Source organism: Notechis scutatus, chromosome 4 (genome assembly GCF_049901735.1).
Source record: "Notechis scutatus isolate UNSWTSFEM ecotype Mainland chromosome 4, rNotScu1.2, whole genome shotgun sequence".
Classification (NCBI taxonomy): Eukaryota; Metazoa; Chordata; class Lepidosauria; order Squamata; family Elapidae; genus Notechis; species Notechis scutatus.
In genome coordinates this window covers 91757906-91785144 of record NC_142012.1, presented here as the reverse complement: position 1 = coordinate 91785144, position 27239 = coordinate 91757906, and the positions used below count along the sequence as shown (strand labels likewise).

Here is a 27239-nt window from a genome sequence, read left to right as displayed (position 1 = left end):
TCATGCCTGAAAAGGGGTTGGACTAGAAGGCCTCCAAGATCCCTTCTAAGTCGGTTATTCTGTAGGGTGGAGTGATATTTTGGATCCCAAACTTAGTGTAGGATGACACGTGTTCTCTTTGCCTCTTGCTTTAGGTCTGGACACCACAAAAGATCCTTGCCAGAAGATCAAATGCAGCCGGCATAAGGTGTGCATTGCCCAGGGTTACCAGAGGGCCATGTGTATCAGTCGCAAAAAACTGGAGCATCGGTAAGGAATCCATTAAGTTTTACCTTAATTCCTGACAGAGTGATTTGGCTAGTCAGATATTTTTTTGATAATACAGGTAGTCCTCAACTTTACAACAACTCATTTAAGTGATCATTCGAAGTTACAACAGCACTGGAAAAAAAGTGACTTCCGACCATTTTTCCACACTTATGACCGTTGCGGCCTCCTCACGGTCACGTGAACAAAATTCAGACACATGGCAACTGACTCATATTTGTGACAGTTGCAGTGTCCTGGCGTCATGTGGTCACTTTTTGCAGCCCTCTGAGATGCAAAGTCGATGAGGAAGCCAGATTCATTTAATAAGCACAGTGATTCACTTCAACTGTTCGAAACAACCTTATAAAATGTGGCAAAGATCGCTTAATGTCTCCCTTAGCCACAAAAATTTTGGGCTCAAATTGTGGTCGTAAGTCGAGAACTACCCAGGGGTGGGCTTCAAAAATTTTAGCAACCGGTTCTCTGCCCAGTTGCTGGGTGGGCGTGGCCATGGTGGGCGTGGCCTAGCTGGCCTCCTGCACCATGGGGGGGAGGGCGTTTTCGCTCTCCCCAAGCTCCGGAGGCTTGCCTTAAACCTCTGGGAGAGCAAAAATGACTTCCCTGGGCTGCGGAGGCTGGAAACAGGCCTGTTTCTGACCTTCCAGGAGGGGAGGAGTGGATGGGGCCAGCCAGTCATTTTAACTACCAGTCCAGCGAACCGGATGTAAAATTAACATCCGGTTCGTCTGAACCGGTGCGAACCGGTATCAGCCCACCCCCTAGAACTCCCTGTAATCAGATATTTTAAGGCCACTTGGATTTATGACCAGTCTAGAAAAGGTGCCGCTACTGATTTTCAGGGCAGAAATAGCCAAATCCTTCACACAATAGTCTAGGCTGGGGTTCTCAACTTGTGTGTTGCAGCACACAGGTGTGCCGTGGATTTGTTTCTTTTATGCCAGGAGATTTTTTTGTCTTGTGCTATATATTTATTTTTGCTTTTGCTTTTGTTTTGTTATATATACAGTATAATTTTCTGGTGTGACACAGAATTCCTGCTATATTAAATATTGTGCCACAGATTCCAGAAGGTTGAGAACCATTGTTCAAGGCAAGGAGAAAAATCAGCTTTCAACTTTGAGATTTGAAGATAAGATTGGATTTGTCCAGAGAAATATTGTAGTTTTTTTTAAATGCAAAGTTATTTACGTTTAACAACTTATTATGCGTTAGATGAAAATTAAGAGAAGAATGTTATTAGTAACTTAAGGGTTTTTTAAAAAAGATTTTGTTAATTGTTCAAAGTGAGAGTTTGTTGCCCTTTGGTTATATCTATACTAAAACAAAATGAGAGGTCATTTTTTGTTATAAATTTATTTGATATATTTTTTGGTCACTTTTAATTTGTTTTCCTATTCCCTTTCCCTTTTATGTGAGCTTGCATTTTAATGTTTGATTTTGAAATTTAATAAAGATATTATAAAAGAGAGTAGGAGAATCACTGGTCCCAATTCAGAGCCACTTAGGTGAGATGAGTTGGGTAGAAAGGGATGGATGGATGAATTGTGGGTTTATAGATGATGTTGAACTTCTATTTCATAATCTTTTAGAGCAGGGGTCCCCAAACTTGGCAGCTTTAAGATCTGTGGGCTTCAACTCCCATAATTTTCCAGCCAGCTAAATCCACAAGTCTACTTCTCTTTTGAGGGGAAATATTCTGCCTTTTTAGTATATCCTAAAACATTTCATTTTCCGAGGAGAGGGGTGGGTTTTAACTTCCAACATCGCCTTCCCAAAACGTCCCCAGGAAGGAGAGAAATTGATCTTAGCCACGCCTTAATGTATGTTGTTGCTCTTTTTTTCTTTTCGCTCTGCCTGGTGCACCGGCATAGAATCAAGCAGCCTGCCGTGAAGGTCCATGGAAACAAGGAGAACCTGTGCAAACCTTGCCACATGACCCAGCTTGCCTCTGTCTGTGGCTCTGATGGCCATACTTACAGCTCTGTGGTAAGGAGGACAACGATATTTGACCCTGAAAATAAGCAGCGACGCGGAGCAGAGGGCGAGGTGGTTTTGGGCTTGCAAAGGATCAGCCTGATTTATAACAGATTGGGTGTTTTCCTTGGGATCGGTGAGGGGATCTGAACGTTGGTATGTTACGGATAGCCCTCGAGTTACGACCACAACTGAGCCCAAAAATTTATGTCACTAAGTGAAACATTGTTCAAGTGAGTGTTGCCCCCGTTTTATGAATTTTCTTGCCAAAATTGTGAAGTGAAGTGAACAATTTGCTAAGTTAGTAATATGGTCATTAAGTGAATCTGGCTTCCCCATTGACTTTGCTTGACAGGAAAAGGGATCATACGATCCAGGACGCTGCAGCTGTCATAAATACGAGTCAGCTGCCAAGCATCTGGATGTTGATCGTGTGACTGTGAAGATGCTGTAATGGTTGTAACAGTTGTGGAAAATGGGCTTAAGTCATTTTTTTCTCAGTGCCGTTGTAACTTTGAACAGTCACTAAATGAACTCTTGTAAGTCGAGGACTACCTGTAGCTGGTACCTGTTGCAAAGGCCCATCAGTTAGAATGCCAATGTCATTTAAAAAGATCTCCTTTGGTCTTTTTAGCTGCCAGAAAAAGGGAGCGGGGAGGAAAACAAGGCATTCTTGAAATGCCTAGATAATCACCTCAGCAGCCCAAAGTTGTCAGAGCATGAGAAGGTTATTGGAGAGCACAACGGATGACTCTTGGGGATGGATGTGTTCCATTGGAGAAGTCACATCCAGGGAGTGGGGGAAAGACCAGGGTCAAGGGGGAAATGTAGGATATAATTTAGTATCGGCTGCATCCAGCCACGCGCCAACATGGCAACCTCTAATAAATCAATTTTCTTTTCTCTGAGATGCAGCTAGAGACCTCTGATTTAAATGAGGGTGGATTTGTTGGAGCCCTGACAGCCACTCTAGAACTAATTCTATAAAACCTTTGTGTGGGTAAAGCATTCCGTTTTTAACAGAGTCATATGTTATTCTTACCACACCTGTCCATTTCTTTACCTATCTCTTCTACCCGGTGGTGGGATTCAATTTTTTTTGCTACCAGTTCTGTGGGCATGGCTTGGTGGGCATGGCAGGGGAAGGTTACTGCAAAATCCCCATTCCCTCCCCACCCCACTAACCTGCTTTCCAGCTCCGTTCTCCTGTGCAGGGCAACAAAAGAAGACCCAGCCAATCAGCTGGGCCTCGGGAGACGGAGAATAGATGGGGGCGGGGCCAGTCAGAGGTGGTATTTGTTGGTTCTCCGAACTACTCAAAATTTCCGCTACCGGTTCTTCAGAACTGGTCAGAACCTGCTGAATACCTCCTCTGATTCTACCCTCACAACAACCTCTGTGAGATACATTTGGCTGGAGAAGACACCCAAAGCGAGAGGGGGAAAAGTCCATTACCCGAAGCTGCTTGGATTTCAACTCCCACTAGTTTTGACTAACATGGTAGTAGAGGAATTTGGGAAATCGTTACTCAAAATACCTGGAGGCTCCAGATTGCCTTCCCAGGCCACTAATTGCCTCGTGCATTGTCTCCATTCCCTTTGCAACTACCCTAAAGTTACCCTGAGGTAATGTTTAGATTGCTTTTTTCAGCAGGCAGTTTGCATATCCACTACTAGATGCATGGGTTTTGATAAGGGGAATGAAAACTCTTCATTCTTAGCAGCAGCACCAGTAGTATCTTAAGGAAAATCTTAACCTGTTTAATTTCTGCAGGCTGGCCTGTATTTTGAGGGCACAGAAACGAGAGCCCTGACATCCTGATAAAAAAATTACCACAACCTTTCAATTTTAGAGTGGTTTAGAGTGGCCCGTTGAATTTAATCTGCAGTTTCCTGTGGCAGGGGCTGCAATGATTGCTCATGTCTGAAATTGGATCAAATGTTTCCTCATGAGCTAGCTGCGGGCTCACAAAGTTGCTTTAAGAGTAAAAAATGTGATCCCGGGAGGAAAAGTGATATATAAATGTAATAAATCAGCTTGATCTGTATCTCACAAGCTCTTGGTCATGCGGGAAGCTCGGTTCTATCAGTTGTTAAGTGATGAGAAAAGAAGCTCAAGAGAATTTATATTTGAAGTTTTCTTCTGAGCTATGAAACTGGGAGGGGGGGGAGAGACTTTCTGACATCCAAAAATATGAAGCACTTGTCACTTTATCATCGCTAAATAAATGATTGTTTATATTAGTAGAGACACCAGAACTGATGTTACTCAATAATATTAAAGAAAACCACATAAGATAACACCTATTGTATTTTTGCTTATAACAACGACAGTTCTTTTGTCAAGAGATAAGTTGTGTAAAGAATTTTTTTATATACGTAATAATATATAAAGTGGGGGAGGGGATATAAGCCCCTTTAAATGTCTTCAATTTTCTAGGGGAAAATTGCAAATGACCATCAGTGATCTTTGTTAGGGGAAAAAAAGGAGTTTGCATTCATGTTATTGGCATCAAGGTGGCAAACATCATCCCTTGGTGATGATAGTAACAATTAAAAATAGATTTACTTGATTGGAATACGTAGTAGGTAAAGCTAATTCTCTTTAAAACATTGCCAGAATTTTTTTGGGCAAAGCAAATATGTTGAATAATGACACTGGGGTATAGTTAGAATGGTAAAAATGGGTTTTGCATGCCTTACATTATATTCAGGACAATCCCCCTTATGCTATAATGGGACTTCCAGAATCAAAGCTTGTTTGAGTAACCCTGCTGTGCTGTGCTGTCCTATTTTTTTTTCCTTCTGGCTAATGGAGTGAGGGGATAAGCTTTTAACTCCTGCTATCAATATAGAGTCACCTTTGAAGAATTATCTTCCCCGATGGACAACTGAAATTAGTGTATTCTTCCCAGTACAAACAAAGATTCATTTAACTACCATATCAAGCTGGGCCATGCCAGTCTAATCAAAGCTCATTATAAGCACTGGAAGCTTTCAAGAAGGGACTAGACTACCATCTGTCAGAAATGGTGCAAGGTCTCTTGCTTGGGCGGGGAGGTTGGACTAGATGACTTATAAGGTCCCTTTCGACTCTGTTAATCTGTTAAGATAATCAGCTACTGACCAAAGCAACCATTGGATTACTTTTTATGGGGCTGAAGGTTCTTTTCAACCAGTCAAAAGATCATGATAAACTTTTGTGCTCACCAGCTCGTATATGTTTCAGAATAGAGCAGACAATTGCTTCCTTCACACTGTTGGAAGAATTATCCTTCTGGGTTCAGTCCCAAGTGGGGGAAAAGACACTGGAAACATGGAGGCTGTTTGGAAAGATGGTTTAATGGTGGATAGGACCACATGGCTTGGAGCTCCAAAGAAGGATGATCACATGCTTCACGGTGAAGGAAGAGAAGGAAGGGACAAGATGCGGAGACCCTTATATACCCTCTATTGGGCCCCACCTTATTGTTTCCTGTTCCTGTGCAAGAAACATATCCCATTGGCTGTCAGACTCCCAGGGGCGGGGATCTTAACTAACTTTGTAGGCTTTGTCTGAACCACATGGCTTCACCTGAGTGTTGGCTGATACAGGCCAGGTGGTGAGATAGGTAGAGGTCTTTATTATGTAGAATACTCTGGCCTAGGCCTTAATGGCCCATTAGCAAAGGTCAGGGGGCGGAGTTTCTGCCTCTCTGAGTTTCTACTTTATTCTTTTTAGAGGAAATGTTCTGCCTTTTTAATGTTTCCTAGGATATTTTAATTTTCTAGAAGAGGGGTTGGTGCTAACTTCCTGCAACAGTATGTCTGATATTATTTCTATAGTTTCCCTTTCTTGTTCTCTTTTCCTAAGCTAAAAACACCTTAATATACATGCATTCCAGGCAGTTAAAATCTGTATACTGCTTGGCAATATGTCAGAAAGTTTTTGGTCTAGTGCAGAGGTCTCCCAACCTGGCAACTTTAAGACTTGTGGACTTCAACTCCCAGAATTCCTCAGCCTCGGAGTTCCTCAGAATTCTAGGAGTTGAAGTCCACAAGTCTTAAAGTTGCCAGCTTTGGGGACCCCTGGTCTGGTGCTTAAGATACCAAGCTAGAAACAGGGCAATTGTGAGTTCTAGACCCGCAGCCCACTTTAGACATGAAAGCCAACTGGGTGATTTGGAGCCAATCACTGCCAGGGTTGTTGTTGTGGGGAAAAATGGGAGGAGGAAGGGTACTGTGATGACCCGGAATGTAACACAAACATAACAAAATCCAAAACGTAAATAAATGTCCTTTAATGCCTCCAACTTGGCCCCACTGTTCAATAATTCTCAGTTGGAGATAAAATGTACTCAAAAATAGTCTTCAAAAGAAAGCAATACAGCCCGAACCTAATGAGCAGATAGAGGTGAAATAAAAAACCAAACAAACTAGAATGACAAAATTTTCACAATGGAACAGGATAAGTAATTACCAAATTCAAGGAGATAACAAGGCAGAGTCTGTTGGAAGGATGCCAACCAAGATAACTTCAGCCCAAAATAACACATGCTTTGCTTCTGGCAACACTGTGTTGTAATCGTCTCACTTATATACTAGTCTCCCCAGCTGCAACCATTGAGGAGGATCATGGCCACTTCCTCTCTCGTAAGCCAAGTTGTTGCCTTCTCTGTTCCTCCCTGTGTGTCCTCGGATGCAGAGGCGACGGGCCTGGGTCCTCCTCTGACTGCCCAGTGGGCCTCTGCCCTTCCCCAGCCGCCTCCACAACCTCCGGAGCCACACCTCCACTCCCTGTCAGCTGTTCCTCCTCTCCCTCAGAGTCCGATTCTAACAAGGGCATAACAGGAACAGGTAGTTCTCAACTTACAACAGTTCGTTTAGTCACTGTTCAAAATTACAACAGCATTGAAAAAAAGGAGTTTATGACTGTTTTTCACAGTTATGACTTTTGCACTATCCCCATGAACAAGATCAAGCCTGGTTCATAATTAAAACCGTTGCTATGTCTCCCCAAGGTCATGTGACCTCCCTTTTGTGACCTTCTGCTGAGGAAAGTCAACGGAGAAGCCAGATTCACTTCACAACCGGGTTGCTAAGTTAGCAATTTCAGCGATGCCCTTAACAACTGCGGCAAGAAAATTCACTTAGCAACTGTCTCACTTAGCAACAGAAATTTTGGGTTCAATTTTGGTTGTAATTTGGTCAGTTTGAGGGCTCCCTGTAATGTTCACCATCTTGAATTACGGTATATAAAAATAAATAGATATTTATGTAGCGAAATGAATAAATATAAAATAAATAAAAGAAGAAAAGAATAAAATAAAATAAAAAATAAATGATAAAATAAAATAAATGATAAAATAATATAATATAATATAATATAATAAAATAAAATAAAAAAATAAAAAACAATAAAAAATAAATTGTAAAATAAATGATAAAATATAAAACAATAAATATAATATAAAAATATAATAAAATAAAAAAGAATAAAATAAAAAAATGACAAAATGAAATAAAATATAAAATAATAAATGAAATAAAATAATATAAAGTAATAAAAAATAAAATAATATAAAATAATAAAATATAAAATGAAATGAAATAAAATAAATAATGAAATGAAATATCCCTGCTACAAGCAAAGGCCCCTCTTCCTGACATCCCACGAAGCAATATTTTGTCCTACGCAACACATCGACCATCTCATTCATAGTAATAGACTTGTCATTTTCTAGGCCTGACGCCCTTCCTCAGGGCATCATAATTTATTAAAATGCTTGGTGCTCAGGTCAACCAATGACTGGAAGACGTGCTTTTTGCTTGCAGGAAAGGAGCAGTCAGTTTGTAATTATGCACCTAAGAATGTTGAGAAGCCTTTGCACGATTAGTTTCAAATAGAGGACACAGCAAGAAATTTCATTTGGGAAGATTAACTTTTAAGAAGATTCATTATGCCTTGCTTTGAGTTCTTTGTGGCTTGAAATTTAAATAACAAAGCCATGACAGGATCAAATAGCCAGCCTGCTTCTAAATCCTTCCTGCACAATCTGTCCCTGGAATTTAAAAAGTCTGAGTGAAGGGTGATCCATATTGCTGAAAACGTTGAAGGAGGAGAACCATGTTACTTTTCTGATATATTGTTGGAGAGTAAAGATATACCTATCACCTGCTGTGCCAAGAAGAGATAGAAGGTAGTTTCTTCCCCAAACCCCAAAAACTTTAACCTTAGACTGTCTACTATTGACCTCACCCCTTTCCTAAGAGGCCTGTAGGGGGCGTGCATAAGCGCACCAACGTGCCTACCGTCCCTGTCCTATTGTTTCTCTTATTCTTTTATTTTTCATATATGTACCCATTTCATGTATTCACAACTATGTATACTCTTATACTTATTATCTTGTAAACAGTTGGCAAATCAAATAAATAAATAAATAAAATAAAATAAAATAAACAAGAGAAAATAAACTGGATGAAGAGCATCTGAGAAACTATCACAAGACTCTTGCAGGGCACTTAATATGTTTGGACTGAATTGTAAGTTATACCATGCTTTAAAATTGCATCATGGTGACCAACATTCAGTGAAGACCCCACTTGGATTCTGAAATAGTATACATGTAGCTGTTGTGGTTAGCCAGCAGCAGGTGCGGATGGCTGAGGAGAATGAGGACTCAGGTGAGGGGCCAGGACCATGACTATTACAATGGCCCTGAAAAAAAAAGTGACTTATTGTTGTGGTTAGCTGGCAGCAGGTGAGGACAGTGGAGGAGAGCGAGGATTCTGATGAGGGGCCAGGACCATCAGGGAGTGGACTGCTGCCTTCAGAGATTGTGGGGGCTGGCAGCAGTGATGAGGAGGCTCCCGAGGAGCCTGTGCCAAGTGCGCATGCGCGCAGGGCTGCTTGTAGGAAAGAGCCAGTTACAGCAGCACGGGCGATTCGGGAGTAAGGCTACAAGATAATGGCCCCTCCCTCAAGAGGATAAAAGCCAGGTTTGAAGAAGTGTTCTTTGCAGAAGGCAAAGATGCTCTGAAACTCAGCCTCGTGGACATTATAGTTAGCATTTGAAAACTCTTGTAAACTATTTCTTATCTGTGGGTTTTTGGCAGCCTTGAAAAACAACTTGGCAAGGCTCTTTCTTGTTGGAGCTAATTAGTTGGAAGCAGCCTTTTATCTGTGAAGAAACAGAATTTGTGAATTAAACCTTAAAAGGTGGGGGCTGCTGCCTTTGTCTTGTGTTTGCTCTCTTGGAACCAGGTTGGGTCAGAACAGTAGCACAATCTTGGCCTATTTTGTAAACCAGGAGGCAAACATTTCTTCAAGGTGCTGAAGCCTGGTCTCCAATACCTAGAGGTCTCATTCCTTAGTTTCTCCTTAGATTTCAGAAGCCATCACTCACGTACTTATGAGCATATTTTCACCCTACCAGAAGGAACAGAAATATGCTTTTACAAAAACTAAAGGCTAGGAGTTGAGATTCTCAGGTTGAGGGTGTCAACTCAAAAAAACATTTTTATGGTCATTTTATAGTTTCCAACAGAAAAAGAGAGGGGAAAGGGGTTTGAAAAAGCATTACGAATCCAAAGTGCATTCCATACATAGTTTTTCAGAGATTGTAACTAGGCGACTGAAGTTTCTGCCATGCAAAAATCTAACTGGAGAACATGATTGATGACTCTTGGCTATGGACATGCTTCATTGCAGAAAATGAATTAGAATACACCCAGAATGGTGGGGAAAAACAGGGTCAAGGGTGACAGTGAATTATGTGTCTTAAGAGTCCGCTACACCCAGGTTGTACCAGCATGCTAACTCTCAATAAATTCTGTTTACTTTAGGAAGTTTGGCTCAAGACTCATGATTTAATTGGGGGTAATCCTGACAGAGGGTAGGAGGCCTGATATTTGCCTGGTGCTTTTGGAAGAGCCATAATCCTGGCCGCCTACAGTCTGCCAAGATTTTTCTCTCGGCAGTTTATGTCTTCAGTTTGGAAATGAAGCAATGTTTTGAAAAGAATGCTCATTTTATCTTCATAAAATATGATTTTTTTTTCTACAAGTTTAACCAAATGGTTCCTTTAACCTACATCTGAACGTGATCACCTTCAGTGAGATAGTTTTGAACCACTATGTCTGAAAAAGGTCTATATCCTGATCCAGAGTTGGGTGTGTCTCATTATATAATCCGCTTCTTTGACCATTTTGAAAATGATTGTTTTCTAGGAGTGTTTTGCACTGATCCCTTTGGCAGTGCCATTGTCACTCCCAAACCACCAAAAACTAAGATCAAAAAGAGGGATTACCTCACCACCCCAAACACACACACACAAACTGAGCAGAATGAAGGAATTTTTTCCTGGCATTTGTAGATGATTTTTCAAAACATTTTATAACATTTTTTTTATATGTTTGTCATCTTAATGAAGCTACCAACTCCATGAAGTCTCTGGTGTACAACATTAAAAAAAAGGCAAGGAACAACATAATAAAGAAAAGAGTGATACATGTTCAAAGAGAAAAGCTAGTCCAACTAACTTACAGTTTCCTATCAAGGACTTTCCACTCATTATAGCCCAAAGTCAGAAGGAAAAGCAGGCTTTTGAAAGACCTTATAAATGCAATTGTCACCCAAAGAGGGGAAAAAATCACAAATGGCAATGGGTATTTGGCCAGAGTGAGCAATAAGTTTGGAGGAAACCTTAAGATTTTGTTATTATACTGTGCTCGGCCACTGCTGCAATTAATATGTGCATTCTCTAGGCATTGTACATAAAATATACAAAAGCATTGTCACTATTCATAAAGACGTCTAGACAGAATTAAGTAGTCCACCAGTGCCTGATCCACAACACATTAAGGTGCTTGGATCCAAGAGGTAGGCTTACATTCCCTAAGAAATTAGGGGCAAACTAAATTACAGAAGTCATGAAGGGGTATATTTCCTAATACTGATTATGTTATCTAGTTGGGTAATGAAATGTCTGCAAGAAAACAATCAAGCTAAAAGAGCACCAAAAGACCCCACAGTTCAATCCTGAGCTACGAATATTCTCTTCTGTTGGCATGAATTGGACTGCAAAGGCTATGCCAACCTTGATCTTGTTACGGAAATAGTTAGATTACACAATATGGTGTACACCGATGACAGCCAACAATGTAAACATCCCAACTGCAAACAAACAATACAATAGTCTCGGGAAGAGTATGAGCCAGCCGTTAATGGAGCAGTCTGTATCAAAAGATGGTGGGCTGTTTTTCATGAAAGTTTTTAAGCCAAAGAGGAATGACCATGGGTGGGATTCGGGAGACCGCCTAGCTAAGATTCTGCACAGTTCGGACAACCCCCCAAATCCCACTTCTGGCTGGCCCTGCCCATCCTGCTCCTTCCAGGAGTCTACACTCGGCCCATTTTGGATGCAGGTAAGTGCAGGAACATGTGTGGAGGCTTGGGGAGGGCGAAAACGGGCCTGCTTCCAGCTTCCAGAGCCTGGGGAAGCCATTTTCGCCCTCCCGGAGGTTCAAGAAAAGCTCCTGAGCCCAGGGAGGGCAAAAACGCCCACCCACCCCTGCCATGGTGCAGGAGGCTGACTAGGCCATGGCCACGCCCACCCAGCAACTGGGCAGAGAGAACCCCTTGCTAAAATTTTTGAAGCCCACCACTGGGAATGACTACTGTTCAGGGATGATGTTGCTGGGAGTTTTCTGCAGCAGAAATGGGCTAGTAAGCCTCTTTGTGTTCTAAGAATGAATCCAGAGGCAGACATATTTTAGTAGGAATACTTGTAAGATCTACTGTGACTTGAATCAATGGCATAGGGAAATTGTCAACTGTACAAATTTATATTTCTATTGTGTATCAGTATATTGATATTGTGTCAACCTATTGATTCCCACGATGAATGTATTTTATAGTAGAAAGATTTAGCCACTAGGATGATTAAAAATAATCTGTTACATGCTTATGCATGAATTTCTTGCTGTTGCATTAAATCTTCATCTTATGCATGAATTTCTTGCTGTTGCATTAAATCTTCATCTTGTTCTAGGATTTAGATATGATACAGTTCTTTAAGATTTATAATCTGTTGAATTCATGTCTGGGCACTAGAGGACCAGGTGAGTTGAGACTCAGGTGATCATTCAGACTTTACAAGAGAACCAGCAGGGTCGCTTACCTTGAAGTTTTTCTTATTTGATGGTCAGTTGCTTCTTGTTTGTGTGACTTCTCTGTTATTCTTTTGCAGTGTAAACTGGAACAACAGGCCTGCCTGACCAGCAAGCAGCTGACAGTGAAATGTGAGGGTCAATGCCCATGCACAAGTGAACATAGTCCAACTTCAGCCACGGATCTCAAGCAAGGTCAGAGATCATCCACTAAGAAGTTGAATAATTGTATCCTCTGCTGTTCTTAATTTTTTTGGCTATTATAGAGCAGTGTTTTCTCAACCTTGGCAACTTTAAGATGTGTGGACCTCAACTCCCAGAATTCCCTAGCCAGAATGTAGATTCTGACTGGGGGATTCTGGGAATTGAAGTCCACCTACCTTAAAGTTGCCACAGTTGAGAAACATTGCCCTGTAGACACACAGAATAAATAAGAACACTGGAGACAGTGAACTGTATTCCATCATGGCTGACCTTTTGTGGCTCCACATGACACTCTTTGCTCTATATATTTGTTGGTATCCTAAACCAGGAGTCTCCAACTTTGGCAACTTTAAGACTTGTAGACTTCAACTCCCAGAATTCCTGAGCTAACATAACTGGAGGAGGAATTCTGGAAATTGAAGTCCACAAGTTAAGTTGCTAAGGTTGGAGACCCCTGTCCTGGACAACATCACCATGTGAATATAGATGAGGTCAGTCCTTGAACATAGATGAAGTCAGTCTTTCAGTAACACAGAAGATATTTTGAGGATAAGATCAACATTATTTGACAGGCAACATGGCCACGATTTACCAGATAATTTTGTTGCAAACTGACTATGAGAATAAGCAGAAGGAAAGCTTTTAAAGTAGAGATTCAAACCACTAAATTTGTGTTCAGTTTTCCGTTTAGGTTTCATAGTATTTGGAGTTCAATTCTAATTCAAGCAATGAAAGATAAACAAATGAGGATCAAGAAATCCACTCAGCTTCATACAAAAAAAAATTGTTGGTTGTAACTCGCAAAATCCTCATAACCTATTTTGATGTTTGAGATCTTTTCCTGGCAGATTTCAGATACCACAGACATAATGTTAGCTTTGGATTCACAGTACTACCAAATAATGATCATGGTGCAGTGTTTTTGGAACAGTCTGGCTCACTGATGTAATTTACCTCTTTGGCATCAATTTGCATCATTAGCAAATGACACAGATGACAAAAATTGTATAGATTAAGGTTTAAGAGACATTCAGCTTTAATAGACACCCCTTCCCCTCCTCCTCACGAAGTCTGTAAAGTTGACGTTTTATTGCAATTTTCTGTCACCAGATTAAAGGTGAGTCATTTCTAATGATTTAGATCAATTTCATTGCAGCCCTAGATAATTTTTTCCTCTGTATTCTTGTCTTCCTACCCCAACACTCAGAATTTATTATATAGTCAAGAAATATCATGCTCTTACTAGCCATGGACAAAACAAAGTTTTGGTATTCCTTGAATAATTGTGTGTGGGGGGGAGTTGTATACACTAACTTTGGACAAACCTGCTTACTGTCTTCCCATCTGGGACGCTCACCTGAGATGCTACCAACTGATTTGCAGAAACCTGCACTGGGCAAGACTTGGCAGACCTGGGTGACCGACTGCGAGATTGGTTCCAACTGCTGCATGAGAACGCCAAGCAGAACAGCTCTGGAAATGTTGGCCCCAATCCTGTGAATGGTATGCAGAGTGCTACTTCTCTACCTTGGGTGCATGGGCAGCAGAAATGGGAAGCTCTAAGGCCATTTGCATTTTCCCCAGCACCCCAGAATTTGACAGCAAGTGGCCAAAGGTGTGTGATGCAACTTGGTTTCTGATTCTGGATTTCTGGGCATCCTTAAGAATGAGAGCAGGATATATTCTGATGGATATTCCTTCCCCTTCCAATCTCATCCGTAACTTCCCACCAGAAAGCTGACCCAGAACAGGCTGAAAAATGTCACCAATATCCAATGTTCCCCTGTACTTCTTTCAAATTCATATTTGGAATACTGCATTCAGTTTATTTATTTATTTTATTTATTTATTTATCAATAGCTTACAAGATAATAAACATAAGTATAAATACAGGAAATGGGTACGAATAATTGGGGACAATAAAACAGGGACGGTAGGCACAATTGTGCGCTTATGCACGCCCCTTACAGACCTCTTAGGAATGGGGTGAGGTCAATAGTGGTTAGTTTGAGGGAAAAGGAGTGTAGGTTTGGGGATGTGACAACAGAGTCAGGTAGTGCATTCCAGGCATTGACCACTCTGTTGCTGAAGTCGTACTTTCTGCAATCGAGTTTGGAGTGGTTTACATTGAGTTTGTATCTGTTGTATGCTCTTATATTGTTACGATTGAAGCTGACTGGTAGGACATTGTAGCAGATAATTTTGTGTTCTACGCTTAAGTCTAACCATAGGCAGCTATATTATAACAAAGGTATTGATGCTGGTATTATATGATAAAACATGTCATTGAGCACAGAGAAGAGCAATAAAGATGATTAGGGGGCTGGAGGATAAAACATTTGAAGAACTGTTGCAGGAATTGGGTATGTCTAATCTACTGAAAAGAAGGATTAGGGGGTGACACAATAACAGTGTTCCAATATTTGAGGGCCTGCCATGAAGAAGAGAGGGTCAACCTCCAGAAGGCAAGGCAAGAAACAATAGATGGAAACTAATCAAGGAGAGAAGCAACTTAGAAGTAAGGAGAAATTCCCTAATGTGGAATGGCTTGCCTTTAGAAGTTATGAGTGCCCCATCGCTGGAAGCTTTTGAGAAGAGACTGGACAGCTACTTGTCAGGAATGGTTATAGGGTCTGGTGCTTGAGTAGGACTAGAAGATCTCCACGGTCCCTTCCAATTCTATTATTCAAATGTTGGGAGACTCAGCTATGCCTTCACCCCCTTATCCTGTGGAAATTGCCTTCTTCACCTGGACAAATTGATAAACTTGGCTGTCAGATCAGAAAGTTAAGCTGGATTCTTGTCTTAAACTGGATTCTTGTCTTAAGCTGGATTCTTGTCTTAAGCTGGATTCTTGTCTTAAACTGGATTCTTGTCTTAAGCTGGATTCTTGTCAAAGGAGATGTCCTCGTTGTTTTAACTGTCAACAAAATTGCAGTGGCTTGTCAGTGTTTTCTTCCACAAGGTATGAGTAGGGGGGAGGAATCACAATTAAAGTTTCATTTGTGTGTGTGTGGGGGGGGGGGGTTATGTCCCTTGCATGGCTCCACTTCCAGGAAGTACATTTTATTTATTCTTCTATTGCTTGTTACATTTACCACCTTTTTTTCCAAAGGTTTGAAGTGGATCTCCATCAGTGGTGGGATTCAATTTTTTTTACTACTGGTTCTGAGGGCGTGGCAAGAGAAGGATACTGTAAAATCCCCATTCCCACCCCACTAACCTGCTTTCCAGCTCCATTCTCCTGTGCAGGGCAACAAAAGAAGAGCCAGCCAGTCAGCTGGGACCTGAGAGGCAGAGAATAGATGGCAGCAGGGCCAGTCAGAGGTGGTATTTGCCGGTTCTCCGAACTACTCAAAATTTCTGCTACCGGTTCTCCAGAACTGGTCAGAACCTGCTGAATACCACCTCTGATCTCCATTCATTATATACATCCCCAGTTCTGTGAGATAGGTGGGATAAGAGAGGTGACTGGGCTGATGGATCTGCCATTCTTGTGGCGGGTTCTTAGGGTCCATCGGAATCAGTTGCACTAAAGCCAGCCCTGGGAGTTGAATATCATATTTTCGATAGCTGAAAAATCCTGACATTTGAGCCAGACCCTGCAGAAGAATGGAAATTGTGACTTGCTCTTGGGGAATTATTGAGATTACAAGTCATGCCCAAATAGGACCGAAAGAACAAGCTACTTTGTTCCCTGTTTGGGCACAGTGTGGGGGCTACCGATTCTGCCAGTGGCTAGGTGAGCACCAGACAGCAAACATTTTTGTGTACATGTTACAAAAATAAATAAATCTCCAGTCCCTCAGCAGAGTTGGCAGATTGATCCCAAAGCACTTTACAGACTTCAAAGTGCAATAATTCAGGAAGAAGATCATTAGCTTAAATGTCACTGAATACAAATGGCTTCCCGGGGAGGGAGATGCATGAAATCAGGTCTGCTTGTTGGGTTTTGTGCAGATGCTCTTCTGCCACCCTTGCCGATGCAGCCAAAATGGATGGGGGCAAAAAAAAAAAAAGTCATGATGATTGTTGTGATGTTGTGATTGAAATCCTGCCCCCATTTTTTATGGAGGCCCCTGAAGCCTTGGTAAGGGGGTTGTGTCATCAGCAAACTTTTGCAGATAAGTGCCTCACCTATAATAACTTGCCTCCAACTGCTGGAATGTTTATGGAGAGCAAAGTGATCCATACCAGCGGTGGTATTCTACCAGACGATCAGCTGTGAGCGAACCGTTTGCTCTGATGATCAGCTGTGAGCGAACCGGTTCACTCCGATGATCTGCTGTGAGCAAACCGGTTCGCTCTGACGATCAGCTGTGAGCAAACCGGTTCGCTCCGATGATCAGCTGTGAGTGAAACAGTTCTCTCTGATGATCAGCTGTGAGCGAACCGCTTTGCTCTGACGATCAGCTGTGAGCAAACCGTTCACTCTGATGATCAGCTGTGAGTGAACCAGTTCACTTCAACGATCAGCTGTGAGCAAACCGATTTGCTCCAACGATCAGCTGTGAATGAAACAGTTTGCTCCGATGATCAGCTGTGAGTGAACCAGTTTGCTCCAACAATCTGCTGTGAGTGAACCAGTTCGCTCTGACAATCTGTTGAGTGAACCAGTTCGCTCCGATGATCAGCTGTGAGTGAACCAGTTCGCTCCAACGATCAGGTGTGAGCAAACCGGTTTGCGCCGACGATCAGCTGTGAGCGAACCGTTTGCTCCAACGATCAGCTGTGAGCAAACCGTTCCCTCTGACGATCAGCTGTGAGTGAACCAGTTCACTCGACGATCAACTGTGAGCGAACCGATTCGCTCCAATGACAGCTGTGAGTGAACCAGTTTGCTCCGACGATCAGCTGTGAGCGAACCAGTTCTCTCCAATGATCAGCTGTGATCGAACCGATTAGCTCCGACGATCAGCTATGAGTGAACAAGTTTGCTCCGACGATCAGCTGTGAGTGAACCAGTTTGCTCCGACGATCAGCTGTGAGTGAACCAGTTTGCTCCGACGATCAGCTGTGAGGGAACTGGTTCGCTCGGACAATCAGCTGTGAGTGAACCGGTTCGCTCCGACGATCAGCTGCTGGGCCCTCCCACACGCCCTGGTTCTACACTGACCTTTATATCCTGCTTTTCAACCTCACCTGCTTCGTGCGGCATAGCCGATTGCCACCCTCAGCTGTTTTACACATAGGGCTTGCAGCAGAAGGTGAGTTGCAAATGCTGCGTGTACGCAAAGCGCGTGCTCACACCGAACCTGTAGGAAAACTTTTTGAAACCCACCACTGATCCATATGATGAAATGAGAAGGAGGAGCAGGCATGGTTGACCAATGTCAATGCTCTTTGATCTGTCACATCTGCAGGCATGTTTTCCTGGAGAGCCATATTTAGAACAGAGGGTAGGGGTGATGGTTATGGTAGGAGGTCAACATTAGATCTCAACCTTTTTTTAAAGCAATCTATGGCTCTTCTGCTACCGAGAATTGTATTTCTTTTGCTTCCAGCTTGAGAGAAAGACAGGCAATTGTCAATTTGGCCTCCAGGCTCACCGTTGCTTAAGTTCGCATACCTAATTAATATATTCTCTTTAGAGTGCTTTCGATCTCCAGTGCAGGATTTCACACTGCATAAAATTCCCTTTAAAGCCTCAAATTTGAACCTTGCCACTCGTTAGCGACATCTGGCAATCTTTCCGGGGGATAATACTTTTCATTATGTATACTCTGTATACCCTTTATATAAATTAACACTGTGCACTCAGAAAAGCTGGATCCTATGACCTCTGTAACTGATGCAAAGAAGTATGTTAGTGGAATATACTGTACATTCGTTTCTTCTGATAGTTTGGATAATAGAATAGCACTGTCCATAGTTTTGCAGGAATTCTGCTCCCTAAGTAAAGGACACTTTATTTAGATTAAAAAAAACCAAAAAACCTTGGCTTTAGAAAGTTGGCTTTGGAAAGTACATCAAGGGCTACTATTCAATTTTCTCTCCATCACCAATAATGGTGCTAGTTGGAACTTCTAGTTCAGCAATACTTTGAAAGCCTCAGTTTCTCCATCCCTTTGTAAGGAGATAGCACAACTCCTTAAAAATAGCAGTATGACCTGCAAATATCGCAATGTACTGTATTTTCTCTTTCTAATAAAATAGCCCCATCTGTGTACTAGCCAAATATGCCCTTTCTCAGTATTTCCCACTGCAGATGCACATGCACATACATACACATCCCAATGTATTGCTTGCTCTCCAATTTGATCATTACATTCTATGACTAGTGGGCATACTCATTATTAAATTAGCTGTGTGTGTGCGCGTGTGTGTGCTGCACCTTCAAGTCAAGTTCTGGGTCCTAGCAGCTGCCTGAACAAGTCTTTGCAGAGAGAAGATGCCTCCTTTTTAAAGGACATTTGAAACTCCTATGAAGGTTGAGTGACTCATACATGCTGATTTCTCTCGTGATCCTGTTATGAACTGATAAGTTCTCTTTCCCTCTCCCTCTCTCTCCCCTCCTTCTCTGCTTCTCTGCCTCTTTCTCTCTCTCTATCTCTCTGTTTCCCTCTCTCTCTTTCTGTCTGTCTGTCTCTCTCATTCTGTCTCTCTCTGTGTGTTGTTTCTCTGCCTCTTTCTGCCTCTCTATCTCTCTGTTTCTCTCTGTGTGTCTCTTTCTTTCTGTCTGTCTGTCTCTTTCTGTCTGTCTGTCTCTGTCTCTCTGCTTTTCCGTCTTTCTGTATTTCTCTCTGTCTCTCTCTCTGCTTCTCTGCCTCTTTCTGTCCCTCTACCTCTCTGTTTCTCTCTCTCTGTGTCTCTTTCTGTTTGTTTGTCTCTTTCTGTCTCTCTACCTCTCTGTTTCTCTCTGTGTGTCTCTTTCTGTCTGTTTGTCTGTCTCTCTGCTTCTCTGTCTCTTTCTGTCTCTCTACCTCTCTGTTTCTCTCTCTCTGTGTCTCTTTCTGTTTGTTTGTCTGTCTCTCTCTGCTTCTCTGCCTCTTTCTGTCTCTCTACCTCTCTGTTTCTCTCTGTGTGTGTCTCTTTCTGTTTGTTTGTCTGTCTCTCTGCTTCTCTGTCTCTTTCTGTTTCTCTCTCTGTGTTTCTCTGTCTCTCTGTCTCTGCTTGTCTGCCTTTCGGTCTCTCTACCTCTCTCTCTCTGTCTGTCTGTCTGTTCTCTCTGTCTCTCTCTGTCTCTCTCTCTGTTTCTCTGCCTTTCTGTCTCTCTATCTCTCTCTCTGTCTGTCTGTTTGTCTGTCTGCCTCTCTCTGTCTCTGTCTGTCTGCTTCTTTCTGCCTCTGTCTGTCTCTCTCTCGCTCTGTCATTCTCTCTCTGTCTCTCTCTCTCTCTCTCTCTCTCTCTCTCATCTCCTGCCTGAGCAGGGATTGGACTAGAATACCTTCAAGGTCCCTTCCAAACCTGTTATTCTGTATCCATCAATCACTTGGGATTATTCTTAGAAGGACTAATGAAAGTTAAGATTTTCCGGAAGTGAAAATCTGCCCTCCCATATCTGCCCTCCCATGATTGCAGAATACAGACCTCAAAATTCTGTGACCCGTGGAAGGGCAAACGCATTCATTGTTTTTTCTGCCTCTCCAGTTATTTGAATGTTCATTTATTGCAGCACTGGACAAAAACCTGGTGGCCAGTTGCAAAGACTCCATCGGCTGGATGTTTTCCAAGTTGGACACCAACAGCGATCTTTTCCTGGACCAGGCAGAATTGGCGGCTATCAACCTGGACAAGTATGAGATTTGCATCAGGCCTTTCTTCAATTCCTGTGACACCTACAAGGATGGCCGTGTCTCCACTGCAGAGTGGTGTTTCTGCTTCTGGAGAGAGAGTGCGTCACAATTTTTTTTTTTCCTGCTATGTCTTTTAAGTCTGGTCAGAGTATTGCAGCATAAATTCAGCTCCAGAAAAGTAAACACAGATGGCTGAGACCTCATTTTAACTTCTTTATAAACACATAGAGTAAATTTTACAATACCAGTTGTAGATTTCTCCAACATGGAGCAAACTCAAACAGAAGCAGACATGGTTTACAGGTTCAGAGCAGAACAACAACTCAGGAGCTCAGAAACAGACATCAGTTTCACTTTAGTTCAGCAGGCAAGCAAGACACACAGCAGAGGAGAGAAGCAGTTTCATTTTCAATAGACAGACTCAGAGCTTAACATAGCTTCAGTGCTGCAGAGCTTAATATAGAGCCACGCCTAGGCTACTTCTAGTTTCAGTTTCCAAACAGTCCTCATTGGCTGACTTAGTTGCTGTGCCTATCCATTGGCTGACCTTGCTACCATGGTCTATTCCAGTTCATGAATATACCCTGACAAAGTCTTTGTTATTTATTTTACTTATTTATTTATTCATTTTGTCAAGCAATTATTAGATAACGGGTATATGTATAAACATGGTTCTGAATACATGAAATGGATACAAATAAGAAAAAAAAGAAACAATAGGACAGGGACGGTAGGCACGTTGGTGCACTTATGCATACCCCCTACAGACCTTTTAGGAAAGGGGTGAGGTCAATAGTAGACAGTCTAAGGTTAAAGTTTTTGGGGTTTGGAAGAAACCACAGAGTCAGGTAGAGTATTCCAGAATACTCTAAATAAATAGGCTAAAGATTATAGTAGCTGCTTAGAGAAAGATACGATACTCTCATAATATAGATGTACCTTGATGTACTAGGTCGCTTGTTAAAAAGAGATCCATCCCAGAAGTAAGGAGAAATTTTCTGACAGGTAGAACAATTAATCAATGGAATATCTTGCCTTCTAGAATTGTGGGTTCTCCATCACTAGAGGTTTTCCAAAAATAAACTGGACAACCATTTGACCGGGGTGGTATAAGGCAAGGGTCTTCAAACTTGGCAAGTTTATGACTTGAGGACTTCAACTCCCAGAATTCCTGAGCTAACATGACTGGAGGAGGACTTCTGGGAGTTGAAGTCCACAAGTCTTAAATCTGTCAAGTTTGAAGACCCCCTGCTATCAGATCTCCTATCTTGATGAGCAAGGGGTTGGACTAGAAGACCTCTGAGGTTCCATTTCAGCCCTATGATTCTATATTCTATATATCTAGGTCCCAAAGGTGCTTTTTTTTCCAAGAGGCAGCTGGACTTTCTGTTTTTTTCTTTGAAGACGTTTCACTACTCATCCAAGAAGCTTCTTCAGCTCTGAAGTGGAAAAAAGCTCCTTTGGGATAACCATGACCTGGATGATTGAGAATCTCCACAGGCATTTTTATATCTAGGTGTACATTGATGGCACCACCATTACTACCAGATTTCAGGGAACTAAGCAAAGGCCTGGTGGACTGAGGTGTATATTAGAGCTTGGGTTTCGTTTCAAACGAAGTCATTAAAATGCCTAAAACGCATTTAGCCCATTTCTTAAATTCATAGATCTATTTGCATATATTATTGCAGTCATCTTTCAAGCTTGTAGGACAGGCGAATGTTCTTGTCCTCTACTCCAGACTGGGGGAGAATTTCAGGAAAAGAACTTGCTTCCTTCATATGCTCAGGAGATCACGCTGAGCTGATTTGGCACTGATGAATTCTGCTTTGGCTATTACAGAGCCTCCGTGCCTGACGGAGCTGGAGAGGATTCAGATCCAGGAAGCTTCAAAAAAGAAATCTGGTGAGTTGCTGAGATGAAAGCAGAAAAAGAAAATTGTTTCTGAGACTTGTAGAAGAGAAGGGGGGAAAAGATCTTGTTTGACGGTAACGTTTCTAAGAGGCAGTAGAAGTTTTAGTGGTATGATTTGGCTCTGTATTAAGGATCTTGGATTATTTATGGATATGTCAATTATTCAGAGGTGTCACATATATTTTTCAGTTCTTAAAATAGTATGGGAGTAATATATAACGTATTTTGTGAAAAGGATAAAACTTGGCTTTATATTTAAAAAAATTATTTGTTTTCTTATATCCCACATTTATTATTTTTTACAAATAACTAAAGGTGGCAAATATATCCAACACACCTTCCTCCTCCTATTTTCCCCCCAAACAAACCTGTGAGATGAGCTGGGCTGAGAGAGAGTGACTGGCCCAAGGTTGGCTTTTCATGGCTAAGGTAGAACTACAACCCCTGGTCTCCCGCTGTTCTAAGACAGTGCCATAACCACTAGACCAAATGGATTCTCTGTGTATTATTGATACATATCAGACATACATTTTCTTTTCAATTCTTAAAATAATATTTAGGACCTCTCATAGATCTTTTCTATTCATGCTGTTTTTATGGAAGTAAGGAAAGTAGCCGCACACCACAAGTTTCATCTCATGTAAACACACCTCAGTGAGCTGGTTATGTGTGTCCGAACACCAGAATGTAGTTTTAATCATTCTGCTTCCCTTTGAGCCCCATGGATACCACTGTCTACCCCTATCATTAGGTATTGTAGATTGTAGGTTGGAAGCAGGGGCCGTGAGTTAGAAGAAGAGCCGTGTATGATAGACCAGTGGCCCCCAACCTTTTTTGTCCCACGGACCGGTACTGGCATCAGCACGCACGACCAAGGCAAGGCGAGCCGAGCGACCGGCCAGCCAGCTGTCCTCCGCTTCTCCCCGCCACCTTCAACTCCTCCTTTGTACCTTTGTCGATGGGCTTTTCGGGCTCTTTCTTAATCTCCTCCTGAGTAACGCGAGACTCCACCGCCATCGGGATGGCTTTGTTCGAAGCCGCCCTTCGACAAAACTAAGGCGTGAGGATTTCTTCAGCACCCAAACGCCGCTTTCCAACCGACGATCGAAAAGCTCACCCGGAAGCACTTTCTCAAGCGCCGTCGAAACAAGATGGCGGCGCCCACTTCTTTGCGGCCTGGTAAAAAATGATCGGGGCCCGGTGGTTGGGGACCACTGTGATAGACAACCTATCCTTTGCTTCCGAGATTAGTTTACTTGCTTCACCTGTGGTGAAAGATACAGAATTTGAACTGGGTGTATCTAGACCCGGGGTCCCCAAACTTGACAACTTTAAGACTTGTGGACTTGTGGGAGTTGAAGTCCACAAGCCTTAAAGTTGCCAAGTTTGGAGACCTCTGATCTAGACTCACAATCACTTGGGAGCTGAGGCTTAACATCAAGTTGGAGAGTTTTCTTTTGAAGATTTTCCCAAGACAAGTTGAACTACCTATAACCCATGGTGGCCTTTCTCAGGATGAGCTGCTCTGCTTCCAACGCTCAGCAAATTCTTCCCCGTCCATAGGAGCATTGATGTGGGATTCAACCCTGACCCATGGTTTCTCTCGGTCCTGCTGAGAGATATTCCACTTCCCTGCATCATTTCACAAAAAAAACTTATCTCAACCATCTATTGCAGGTTTTAAATAAACTCATCTAGACATACACATGAATAGACAGCTCTTTTTAAAAGAGTTCAAAACAGTTTGAGAAAAGCTTCATTTCTTGAGCTTACAGACTCAGCTGTATGTCCCTGTCCATTCTGTTTGGGTAACTCTTATGAAGTAATATCCAAACCTTATCAAACTCATTTATCAGAGGAAAAGAAAAATAAGCTGAGGGCATCCATCTGTAGCAATTGCTGAATTCAAGCTGCCTTCGGTACACTGTCTGTCTCCAGTCTTTGTGAATTCAAGCCTCGGAGGCAAACAAATGCCTATGTGTGCTTGATTTCCAAGAGGACAGAAGATACTTTGACAAAGGCCTGTTTCCTGTAATATGTGTCCTTCTCCTAAAATGACCCCTGCCCATGTTTTCTTTTAATGTTTGCAAATTTTAGAGCTGTAGTTATAGAAAAAAAAAAATTCTGGCAATCAGAGTTGTGGTGGTTATGTCCTAGTAAGTAAAGCATACATCTTCTTCCCCCTTGCCCATAAACTCATAGTTTCTTGTGAAGTGATGACCAGTGCTTAATTTACATATTCCCCAGTGGTTCAAGAACCATTATAGAAGCGCGACATGGCATTCCGGGAATTTAAAGATGTTGAAGAGATGTGTGAACCCATATTTTCTGGGACTAGAGAACACTCCAGTGCTGAAACACCCAGCACTCTCACATTCATCAGAACAGCCTGGCCAATGTAATGGATCCCCCAGGCCTGATCCATCGTGTGGGTGGATGACTGATGGAGGAACTCCACATAATAAGCCATCGGAGTGAGAGAAAAAAAGACTTAGTCATTTGGAATGGCTTTATTCCTGCTAATGCAATGCCTCATTTGCTTGTTGACAATTAGAACCTAAATCACATAATTATGCACGGAAGCAGTGCATGTTTTCAAAAACAGTACCTTGCAAAATATAGTCATTTTTATTTTAAGAACAAAATCACAGAGATGTAATTGTGGCAAATTTAGCCCTGATGGTTGAGCTCTTTTTCTTGTGAAAGTATGTCTTTCTTTACATTTCCAGAGAGTGGTGGGGGGGAGAGATGGAATCTAGTTCAGTGGTAGTGTGGAAACACTAGATCCCCAAGGAGAGTGTAGCTCTCCTTCCTGAAAAATAAATGTAATTGTTGCTGTAGCTCAAGTGACTTCTACACTCCAGGCTTTCCATCCCCACTCTCTCAATTTGAAGGTGAGTAACGATTGTTTTGTCTATCTAAGAAACACAAAGATGAAAGGGAGGATATCACACCGTAATCCAACTGGCGTTCTCCCTCAGAGAGTACAAAACCATCATTCCTATCGGTGCCCAGTCGCAGCTGTTTGAAGGCTTAAATATAAGAAAAATCGCACTGCTGGATCCAAACTGGATCAGTCACTGGATCCAGAGGTTTAGTCTTCCGAGTTTTCGGACTTGTGCTGAAAACCACCCTCAGGGAACTTCTCTCGGCCGGAATGTGTGCTTTCAGCTATTCTATGTGTAGTGTTTATGTGGTGTCAGATTGGGTGTGGCTTCGCCAGACACCACATAAATACAACACATGGAATAATAGCCCAAAGCACAGATTCCAATAGAGAGAAGTTCCCAGAGGATGGGCTCCAGCACCAGTCCCAAAACTCAGAAGACTAAACCTCTGGAACCAGGTGACTGACCCATATTGGATCCTGCAGCATCCTGGGAAATGTACTTGTGCCTTTATTTGTGTTAAGTCGCATTGTCTGCCCCCACAACTCCGTGCAGGACATGAGTAAAATTCATTTGCAAGTCTCCTACCTTTTAAGCACGGGCTTTTTGTGTATTTCTCTTATCATTCTCAACCTCCCTGCCCCACATATTGCACATTCCCTGTTGCATTCCTGCTGCATGCCTCCTCCATCACAAGAAGCGATTCTAAGCATCTTTCACCTGAGGATGAAAAACAGCAAAATAAGCAGATAGACAACAGAGAGAATTGAACGTGTCATGCCCCTGTTGGAGTATGACTCTGAGGGAGAGATGGAACAGCTGACAGGGAGTGGGAGTGTGGCTCCAGTGGTTGTGGAGGAAACTGGGGAAGGGCACAGGCTGGATGGGTATTCAAAGGAAGACCCAGGCCCATCCCCTCTTCATCCTAGGGCATACAGGGAGGAGCGGATAAGGGAGAAACGTGAGTGGCATGTGTTAGTGTTTGGGGATAAAACCCTAGCAGAGTATGCAGCAGCAGTCAAGCCAGGCAGCCAAATGAGAGAGGAAGGGTTTTAGAGTATACACACACTGAACACAAACACTGTTTGTAGTTTAAATAGTTTTTAATCCAGTTAGAGTTTAAGCATTGTCAATCAGTCCGTATGTCATTCAAAATATATCCATTCAGTAAGACTCACTAACTCAGTCCAGATAATAGTCCTTACTATATCTTTATCAGCTGATAAAGATATCTTCTCCTCCTCCGATGCCTTTCTCCAGAGGATAACGCTGGATATTCAGTAGAATGATCAAACAGTAGACAGTCGCAGTAAAACAGTAATAAACAGTTGTATCCAGCAGTAAACAGCAAACGGTAAACAGTAATACAGTAGGCAGTAGGCAAATAGGCAGTAAGCAGCAAGCTTTCTCCTGCTTCCTCTTATTGCAGTTTCTAACTGCACCCTTAATTGGCTAATTACATGCAGTGTGGTGCTTAAAGCTACAAACACTTAAACTATGATACCTTAGTTTATATATTTATCCACCCAAACCTTGTTGGGTATCAATGTTATACCTAACATTCTCCCCTTTTGGGTGATATAAATATATAATACCTTTACAATCTAACCCCATAGTTTTCACAACTCTCCTGGTGCTTCTTGGCACCTTGGGCTTTTGTAAAATTATCAGCTACATTGTCCTCCGACATGCAGTACTCCAGCTGTATCATTTTACTTCTCACAGATTGTCTAACGTTTAGGTACCTTAAATCTGTATGCTTGCTCCTAGTTTTGACTGCAATATTTGTGGCCATTTGAATTGCTGCCTGATTATCTTCATGTATAATTATAGGATAATTCACAGTTATGCCTATATCATTCATCATTTGCTTATACATAATCAATTCTGTACATAATAGCGATAAACAGGAGAATTCTGCCTCCATAGTTGACAAACTTATATGCTGTTGTCTTATTGACTTCCAACCTATTAATGTCTTACCCAACATTATGGCTGTTCCTGAAGTCGACTTTCTTGTGTCTCTTTCTGATGCAAAACTAGCATCAGCATAAGCACTCAGAATGAGATCACCTTTTGGCTCTAGATACAATGAATAATTCATT

At 42.1% G+C, this 27239-nt stretch overlaps 1 protein-coding gene across 2 annotated transcripts in view; it reads left to right on the top strand.

Annotated features, from left to right (window-relative positions):
* Positions 1–27239, top strand: part of SPOCK2 (SPARC (osteonectin), cwcv and kazal like domains proteoglycan 2) — a 123578-nt gene that overhangs the window by 75125 nt on the left and 21214 nt on the right. For both annotated transcript variants that reach the window (XM_087964102.1, XM_026681222.2), the window contains exons 3-8: positions 135–249; positions 2142–2256; positions 12473–12587; positions 13980–14099; positions 20212–20430; positions 22175–22237. In XM_087964102.1, coding sequence (XP_087820228.1) covers positions 135–249; positions 2142–2256; positions 12473–12587; positions 13980–14099; positions 20212–20430; positions 22175–22237 — 747 coding nt within the window. The remainder of the gene's footprint in view (positions 1–134; positions 250–2141; positions 2257–12472; positions 12588–13979; positions 14100–20211; positions 20431–22174; positions 22238–27239) is intronic.